This window comes from Setaria viridis, chromosome 2, assembly GCF_005286985.2.
Source record: "Setaria viridis chromosome 2, Setaria_viridis_v4.0, whole genome shotgun sequence".
Lineage (NCBI taxonomy): Eukaryota > Viridiplantae > Streptophyta > Magnoliopsida > Poales > Poaceae > Setaria > Setaria viridis.
In genome coordinates, this window is record NC_048264.2 from 46,937,365 (window position 1) to 46,946,388 (window position 9,024).

The 9,024-nt window shown below is 46.6% G+C and overlaps 1 protein-coding gene across 1 annotated transcript; it reads right to left on the bottom strand.

The window, feature by feature from the left end:
* Window positions 1-1,595: 1,595 nt before the first annotated feature.
* LOC117845555 (vacuolar-sorting receptor 1) lies at window positions 1,596-8,782 on the bottom strand. Its single transcript, XM_034726616.2, has 12 exons — window positions 7,035-8,782; window positions 4,139-4,825; window positions 3,934-4,022; window positions 3,768-3,837; window positions 3,602-3,685; window positions 3,423-3,499; window positions 3,243-3,324; window positions 3,048-3,130; window positions 2,892-2,958; window positions 2,443-2,574; window positions 2,190-2,296; window positions 1,596-2,084 (listed from the first exon to the last, which is right to left on the bottom strand). Exons 1-12 carry the CDS (start codon window positions 7,372-7,374, stop codon window positions 1,980-1,982), a joined length of 1,923 nt encoding a protein of 640 aa, XP_034582507.1. The 5' UTR covers window positions 7,375-8,782; the 3' UTR covers window positions 1,596-1,979.
* Between the last annotated feature and the right edge of the window lie 242 nt (window positions 8,783-9,024).

Here is a 9,024-nt window from a genome sequence, read left to right on the forward strand (position 1 = left end):
AAAACTAGCTACCCGTGCTATTTGCGCGGACCATCTTGGTAGTTCAACTAGCTTGCGAGAAGCAAAGGCAACTACAGAAAAGAGTGTTACCGTCCATTTGGGAAACAGTAGAAAGCAAGGCAAAAGTACCCAGAAAAAAGAGAGCTTAAGATATGGTTACATGCTTGGCAACGACGAACTGCGTTACACGGGAAGTGCTAGTAGTAGTGGTAGCTAAGCAGAGGCGGTTGTTGGTAAATCTACATCGGGGCGTGGATTTGCGACGGCGATAGATGCTTGGGAATCTAATCCGACTAACTTTTTCTGGTGTGGTGGGATCGAGATTATCGCGTGAAATCTGAAAAGTACCCCCGTAACACGGGCAAGATACACCGTGTCGCGCGTGGTGTGACGACGGTGTTGAAGAACTAACCGAAGAGATATCTTTGCCCGCCAAAGAAAAAGGTAGGCTGCTAGGGCAATGGGCCAATGACCATTCATTTCCAGCTAGCGGATCATGGTCAAACCGATTGGACATGTCCGTATGTAGGACCAGTAGTCATGTCCAGAGTACGTGTACCACAGACTCGACGTAGACCGCAGTCAAATCGCCCCGGGCGTCCCGTGCGCGGCCGTGCCACAGTAAAACAGTGAGAAAAGGAGGAGCTGGTCACCAGCTGGGATCCCAAACAAACAAACAAACCCAGGAGAGCACAGGCGGCTCGATCGAGCTGTCCGGCATGCGGCGTGCCAAGGCGGGTTTCGGCAGTGACAACGACGACCGCTTTTTCGGACGGCCTTTGCCGATTGCCATGTCCGGGCATGGATGAGCCAATCAATCTTTTCTTTTTCTCGAGAACAGATGAGCCAATCAATCAGGCAAGGGCCAGTGTAGTTCGGCACCGTTGCTACAACTGCTATGCTCTTTTTGTTGTTGTTTTTTTTTGGGTCGGGAACTATTTGTTGATAGGACGGACCCAACACCGACCAGTCACCACCAGTGAGTGCTTCATGCGTGCTCCTCGACCCGACCGTGTCTGTGTGTGGTGGACAAGGGGAAATGCACGCCGCCCTATCTTTACCTGCTACATTTATATGTGGGCCTAATCTGAGGGAATATCACGAACGGAGGCCCACAGTAGCCAGCCAGTGGGGGTTGGTTGGGCCCAGCTCTGGCTCTGCCAATCGCCATGATCCATCCGCAAACAGCTCCTCACCCTCCCCGGCAGGGAACACGCGATCCCCACCGCCCATCAGCAGGCAAAGCGAATCCCCCACCCAGGTGCGGCCTCGTCCTGCGACTCTCCAAATTGCTTGCTTGCTTGCACTGATCGATTCATCCACTGCCTCCGGTCTGGTCATGGTCCACCACGCATCATCACTTAACCTCTCTGATCGAGTGCAGAAGGGCGCTCTTCCAATCACAAGCTATCATCAAACAGCACGCATCATGGCACTTGTCACATTGGCCAGCCTGTCTACCCTGCCACGGTCGCAGATCACCCTCAGCAATTGACAAAATGGAGCTGCACAGATTAAGGCTGCAGCAGATACCTTTTGGAAACAGTAGTAGTAGTAGGCTCAACATTTACTGAACATCGACAACCTTGACAACCTTTTGGAAACAGATCCGGGCCTTTTTATTCAGGCAATCAAAACACTACTATATTATGTCCCAAGTCTGAACGACAGTATTTACAGAATGGCAACATTTACTGTGGAATGCAGAACACGACCATAAAATCGAGAGATGACTACCAATGAATTCTAAACTGCAGTGACACAACCTAATCTGCCCTGTAATCTTCTGAAAAGAAAAAATAAATAAAGGGGGAGTAAAACAGTCTATCCATCGATACTCTGTCCTTCAGAACCAATCGTAGGCTGTATGGAGGATCAATATTCTGCACACAAAGGGCAGCTCCGAGCCGACTTCTCTGCGACTGCCACCGACGCGATTTCCTAGCTCTTACGCTTGCTTCATTTTAAGGTTTGCTGTTTCAGATGTCTGCGTGCTCGACCGGGCGCTGTTGACTCGGCATTTCATGGCTCTCCAGGGGCATGTACTGAGCCATGATCGCGCGAATCTCTGAATCCATGTAGCTCTGAAGTGGCATCACAGGAAAGTTACGAGTCAGCTATATATACGTTGAATTGAAAGACTGCAGCCTGCAGGGGTACAGTGAACTGAAAGACGGGAGATGTTTTACCCGTAGCCTATATTTGTACACGGCATATGCTCCTGCTCCAGCCAAGGCCAGGCCAAAGAAAATAACCCATAGGAAGCCCCAGCCAATTGTCGAGGTAGAATGTTTGCCTGCAGTATTAAGGGCAAAAGTAGCATCACATTACTAATGTTGGAAATAGATTGGCTATCCATTTTGAGGGTATCGAGATCCAGGCTACAGATGCTCAGATTACTGGACCATAAGCTCTTAAAAGGTTTCAGGATAGACGACTCACTGATACACGTATCATGTTCTCTGATGTACAGCATATTGCTGCCGCCACAGCTGCACTCGTAGCTTCCCCATATATTCTCACAGGCGCAATTTTTGCACTTGCAGTAAAGGTTCTCTTTGCATTCGTCGACATCTGCAAATGCAAGCGGAAATAAAGATATTCCACATAGAGTCAAGAAGCTCGAGTTGTTGCAAACTTGGAGCCATCATTGTGTTTGATATATAGTGCTTTGATGGAGGAATTTCTATAGCAATGGTCATAAGCACGAGCACACTGCCCACCTACCAGTCTAGTGAGTTTCAAGATATTATTCTTTTTTTTAAAAAAAGGAAACGCACTAGTCTTGCAATATAAATTATGCCAAGCTATAGATACAAATGAACATATTATGTCAACATGCACAGGGTTGCCAGGCAACTCTTTTTATTTTTCCTTTCTAAGAGTAGTACCTTCGCAACTGTTCTCTCCATCACCCTTGAAACCTGTTGGGCATTTGCAGCCTTTAGCTTCTTCATTCTGTACAGTTCCGGAATTAGTTTCGTGTTTCAAACAGCAGCCACAAGCAAAACTGAAAACTAGATCATCTCTGAAAGAGGTTGTCTTACTGAGCAGGCTGAGACAGTCTTCCCATTCCTAGTCTCCTTCCAGCAGCCCCCATTGTTGATTTGGCACCTACCGAGGCCAGAAGCTGCCAAAGGCAAGTCCATTAGCATTGGAAAAAAAAAGGTAGATCGGAACATAGACCTTACGAAACAGATGGTGTAAAAAAAAACTTCGAGAAACAAAACTTGAGAGTATACCTTCACAGTGTGTGTACCCATCACCAACAAACTTTACGCCATTGACACTAGGGCATTCACAAACACGACCGCGGAACGTATCCTAGAATTATGAAACTCAGTAAATTAGAAATTTTTACCTAGGCATGAACAATGATGAATAAGTTAAACGAGTAGCATTTTTCCCTATTAAAATTGTACCTTGCACGCAGAAACATTGGTAGCCTTGTCTAACCAGCAACCTCCATTGTGCTCCAAACATTCATTTGTCTCAATATCTACAAAAAAAAAAAAAACACCCCACAAAGAAGGAATGCAGAGTTATAGGAAGTCCAGGATTTCAGGGACAGTTCTCAACGAAATGGTAAAATTTAACAAACCTTCGCGCAAGCAGATATCAGGTTCAGTTGTCTCCTCAAATCCCGAGCATACTGCTTTTAGCACAGAACTTTTTTCCAGTTTACCTAAAGTTAAGGTTAAAAATGAGCTACATAAAAAGAGCATTGGCTATATAAGAAAAAATGTACATGATGATACTAGCCATACCTCTGTATTGTCTGCTATTGACGACAAGAGTAGGCAGTATAGTGACATCGCCACGAGAACCATGACCAATCTTAAGGATAGAAGCATAAAGATTAGCCAGCTATAAAACTAATGAAAAATATCTAGATGTATATCCTACATAATGAAGTATTATGGTTTATCTTACTTGAGCATCCTGTTCTGCTTTAAGGACTGAATTTTCTTTATCGGCTTCAGGATCTCCAATGCACTTGTTGATTTTCTCAATTTCCAATCCTGTAAAACGGCAGATTGATAATAGTCCAAGAAAGATATATTCATTTTTCTTTTAGTTAAACAACCACCAATATAACAGCAAATGAAATCTCATGGACAAAGTTAGCAAGACCCACCAAGTGATTTGATAACACCGTTAGCACATTCACGTGTGTATTTCTTCTCCTTCATTGGGCACCTAACAGCAAAGTCGTGCACATAATCCCACCACATCCAGGGCTTGCGACTTTCATTGGCAACTTTGAACACACAAATTTGAATCAGGTTCTGAAGCACAACATCTTTGCCGTCATATCCAATGCTGAAATCCTGCTCTGGATCTGGTGCGCAGTATCTCCCATGATTGATACATTGCGATTTGCACTGTTTGCTCAGGACAAAAGCTTCTGGACAATACCATGTAATATAGTGAGGAGTGAACTGGGTGTAGCCCCTTTTCTCAAGGGCTTGTGCTATTCCTCTGAAGCTCCTCACGAAGTTCATTTGCATGTCACATTTAGCACCGCATTCATCATTGCTGTTTGTCCAGAGTTCATACTCCACACGCTCATCAGGATGGGGCAGGGATTCCCTCCAGTCCAGAAGGACATTAACCATATCTCCATTTTGCAGAGCTTTCCTGAGGTCATCACCAAATCTCTTTGTCACAAGTGCTGAAGGAATAGTGATGTTCTCCATGTGCTCTGTACCACTAGATTCTGGAGAGTCCATTGTGATCAAAGGCTCTACTTTGTCATCTGCAACAAGAACTGCTGCAGCTCCAGAATTTTGTGCATTCCATCCCTTGGTTGTAAAGTAGCAGTCTGTACATCACAAAATATTAAAAAATTACGAGTAATTTACAAGTGGATTAGTTATCTACAAAATAAAATCCAAATGTAACGATTATATTATTTTCATAGCACATCACTATACCGGTATTGTTATTCCTTCAAAAAGGATGAATAGCAAACAGTTAATATATAAGAAAGCTGCAATCTAATTTACAGGTGTATGGCTAACCCAATAACGAAAGTTTCGTAAGGGGACTGGAGCAGGCTACCATGAGACAAAAGATGATCTTTCAGTGGTAGGTTTTGAAAGCCACAAAGTGGAGTCTAGGCCCTTTTTTTTAAAAGCCGCAAAGTGAACGACTGTATGTGAAGGGTTCTACTCAATCTGGTCACGTGTGTCTATATTCTATACTACACAATGACCTTACATCTGCCTGCATCTATCTACAATTTCGATTTTGAAAAAGGTCTAAAATAACATTTCAATAAGTCTTAGAGGTAAACAAGGAAATGGATACAACACCATCGAGCCCAAGCAACCAGGCGACTACAGGCCGATCAGCCTCATCCACAGTTTCGCCAAACTGGTGGCCAAGCTGCTGGCTAACAGGCTAGCTCCGGAGTTGGATTGTTTGATCGATTTCAACCAAAGTGCCTTCATCAAGCAAAGGTCCATACACGACAACTTCAATTCAAGTTTGCGGAGCAAGCGGCCAAGTCGTTGCATCGAAAGAAGAAACCTGTCTCTGCTATTAAAGCTCGACATCTCAAAAACATTCGATACAGTCGAATAGCCGTTCCTCCTACAGGTGTTGTGTTGCAGGCCATGGGCTTTGGCTCCCGCTGGCGCGACTGGATCGCCTCCTTGGTGTCCACTGCGTCTACCCGAGTGCTTCTCAATGGGGATCCAGACCGTATGTTCTTTGAAGGAGCCACCCGGTTTGCTGCAGCCCGGCCAATTTGGAAAGCCTGGGCACCTCTGAAGGTCAAGTTCTTCATGTGGTTGGCAGTTCGACAACGTCTCTGGACAGCTGATAGGCGACATAGGCATGGCCTGCAAGATCTCACAGCTTGTGCTCTTTGCGATCAGGAGATAGAAACAGCAGACCACATCTTCTGTAGGTGTTCATACACACAGCAGGTGTGGCATGCTGCTAGCTCTATGCTCAACATCCCAAATCATCAACCCAGTACAGAGGAAAAGACAATTGATTGGTGGCTGAAGAAGCGAACCGGAATGAACAGCTTGAAGCAGAAAGGCCTTGACTCCACGTTCATGCTAATCTCCTGGAGGATCTGGAAAGAAAGGAATGACAGAGTTTTTGACAGGTGCACGGCTGCCTCTGCTGCGCGGCTATGGAGCTCTATTCTAGAAGAAGGCCAGCTATGGATCAATGCCGGTGCCAAGCACATGACTGGTCTGGGGTGGCCAGCGGCAGCGGCAGTAGGAGTACTAGCGATCAGATAGTTATCTAGTGCACGATAGTCACTTAGGTTGAATCATTTTCTGTATAGTTGCCGAGTGAGTTGTTGAACCGTGTGCGTGCGCCCAAATGAATAATATAAAGATACGCAGCTCTCCTACATATTCTCAAAAAAGATACAACACCATCAATTGTGAATTTTGACACCACAGCTCGATCTATTCTTATTGCAAGAAGAAAAGGGAACAATCTTGTGGAGATACAGCCAAAGGTGCGTGGCATAGAACTAAACAATTGGGACAAGTAAAGCCTCAAATTAGATCTCCTGACTCACTCAAGGCATACTATGAACAAGCTTAGTGAATGGATTCCATTGTAAATATGCAACTTGTACCAGTCGACACATGAATGGATGGATTCGAAACCCATGCATTTCCACAACTATAGAGTGTGAAAAGTATTCAAAACCCATTGTCTGACAAAGGTCTTTTTAATGCTGTGACAAAGCTGTGTGCCCCCCACGAACATGAGTTCAGACCGAATCGACAGTAATGTAGGAAGTACAAAGACTTCCAGGTTCCAAAGCACACAGAATTAATTAGCACGTGCAGTTTAGTGCCTTAAATTATTCATCCTGTACTACTCGAGGAGTATGTGGTAATTTAGTTGCTAGTTAACCTCGAGGTCAAGTGAAATGAGAAAGCACACGCAATAAACCAAAAAAGAAATCACCGAACATTTCGATCGAAAGTGTGAATCGGAAAAATCATTTCCTCAAAAGGTAAGGCTCAAAGAACGGATGGAAGGAGCCTGACCTCCGCGATCGACGAGCAGGAAGACGGGTAGGCCGCCGGGCTTGGGCTTGAAGGAGAGGCCGAAGTCTGCGAAGGGCTTGCAGGCCTTGCCGTTGGCCTTGGGGTAGACGACGACGCCGTGCATGGTGCCCCCGTACTGCGGCATGCCGAAGTTGCCGATGGCGCACTCGTAGACGCCCCGGAGCGCGGCGGGGGAGGTCACCCGCAGGCTGTTCTTCTCCACGACGAAGCGCGCCGCCGCCGGGTCCACCGCCATCAGGCCCGCCGCGATCGCCAGCGCCAGCAGCGCGCGGCACCACCACGCCGGCGGCCGCAGCCTCGTCCCCATCGACACGGACATTGCTTTCCGGCCGGCCGATCGATCAATAATCCTTCCGGATCGAGAGCAAGAAGTCGAGATGAACAAGAGAGATGTACGATGGAATAATGGGTTCTGGGAGGGAGCTGCGATGGAGACGATGAGGATCGGAGCACCAGCACCCTTTCCTTGCGGTTTGGGTGGCTTCAGGACAAGAAAAGGCGAGGCGAGGCTTTTGCGGGAGCCGGGCGCAACAGCGAAGGAACCTGCCCCGTGCACCAAGGGCTTTGATGTTGACTGGACCAGGCCGAGGGATCGAGCTAGCAGTGGCGATCTAAGGCGGAGAGGGAGACGTGGAGCGCTTCCACGGCAGCTGCAGACTGCAGACCCGCAGCCGCAGGCATATTCGTGGAAGGAAGCGTAGCGGCGAGACGGTGACGGTGGCGAGGAAAGGCGGTGAGGGTGGAGCGGAGGTCATGCAGTGCAGTGCAGTGCAGGCGTGGGGTTTCGGGGACCGGGCACCTTTTACGTTCCGCCGCTTGGAGATTCGCGCGCCCGCGCTCTCCTCGGGGTCAACTGCCCGCCGCGAACGGGAGGGGTCTTCTTGTTCTTGGCCAGCGCAGGCAGGCCAATCGACATTAACAAACCTCAGCAGTCAAGCACAGAGCGTCCCCCAAGTGTCAATTTCTGCAGGGCGGCATCCACAACCGTCAGCATCGAGCGCCCCCAGGTGCCATTTCCGCTGCGGGATATGTACAAACCCGCTTGCATTCCTACATACGGAGGCAAATCTTCTATTAAAATTTGTTGGTAAAATCTACCACTAAGGTACTAAAGTGTTTCTCCCTAGACAAATCCACATTAACTTACCGAAGTACAAATCCACAATAACTCACCCTCAGTTTTAACAACATTCCTTCAAAACGAATAAAACCCAGGCACAGCGCATCACAGTGGCTGCACCAGTCACCAATGATACACACGTTAATGAACGCCGACAATGACATGAAAACGGAAAGCAAGATAAGTTGCTATCCTTGCATTATGTGACAAGATCCTAGGACGATAGTGATGAGAAAATGACATCATAATCCAATATCAATCAGCTAGATATTGGTGGATCAATTTACACGGACGCCGTGCCCGTACAAACTACACTAATGAGGATACGAGTTTGACAGCATGCACCTTGGACCAATATTTTTGAAACACAAAGAACATATAACACAGTTGGACCAAAGCAATTTCTCTGTGATGAAAAATTAGGTCAAATTATCACTCCCCTCGTGAGGATTACATGCAAGAGGAAAGCCTACATCTGAACAAAATCAAACGAGGAAAACATGAGGGGTCTCATATTATTTGCTGAGTTATCCAAGTTCTCTTCACTCAGAAATCATCCCGGACAAAAGTGGTGTATCAAAGTTGCAGCCTTTTATATGCCTGGACACTCATGCCTCTGGTTCCGGTTTCTCGAAGAAAGTTTTCTTAATCCAGTCAAACGGCTGCAAAAGAAGTCCAAAAAAGTTTCAGAAACTCAGTGAAAAGGGCAATAAATATAGTACAGTTCACAATGAACAGGTACAAAAACAGACATCAATGAAGGAACCTCCTATAACCAAACACAAGAGATCAAAACACAGCACATCCTCTTATTAACGAATCAAGTGAGAGGATTAGAGTTAGATCACC

Coding starts and splice junctions, on each gene's coding strand:
- LOC117845555 (XM_034726616.2), bottom strand. CDS start 7,374: ATGTCCGTGTCGATGGGGACGAGGCTGCGGCCGCCGGCGTGGTGGTGC. Junction 3,686..3,767: donor CAATAGCAGACAATACAGAG/GTATGGCTAGTA, acceptor CCTTAACTTTAG/GTAAACTGGAAAAAAGTTCT. Junction 3,500..3,601: donor TGATATCTGCTTGCGCGAAG/GTTTGTTAAATT, acceptor TTTTTTTTGTAG/ATATTGAGACAAATGAATGT.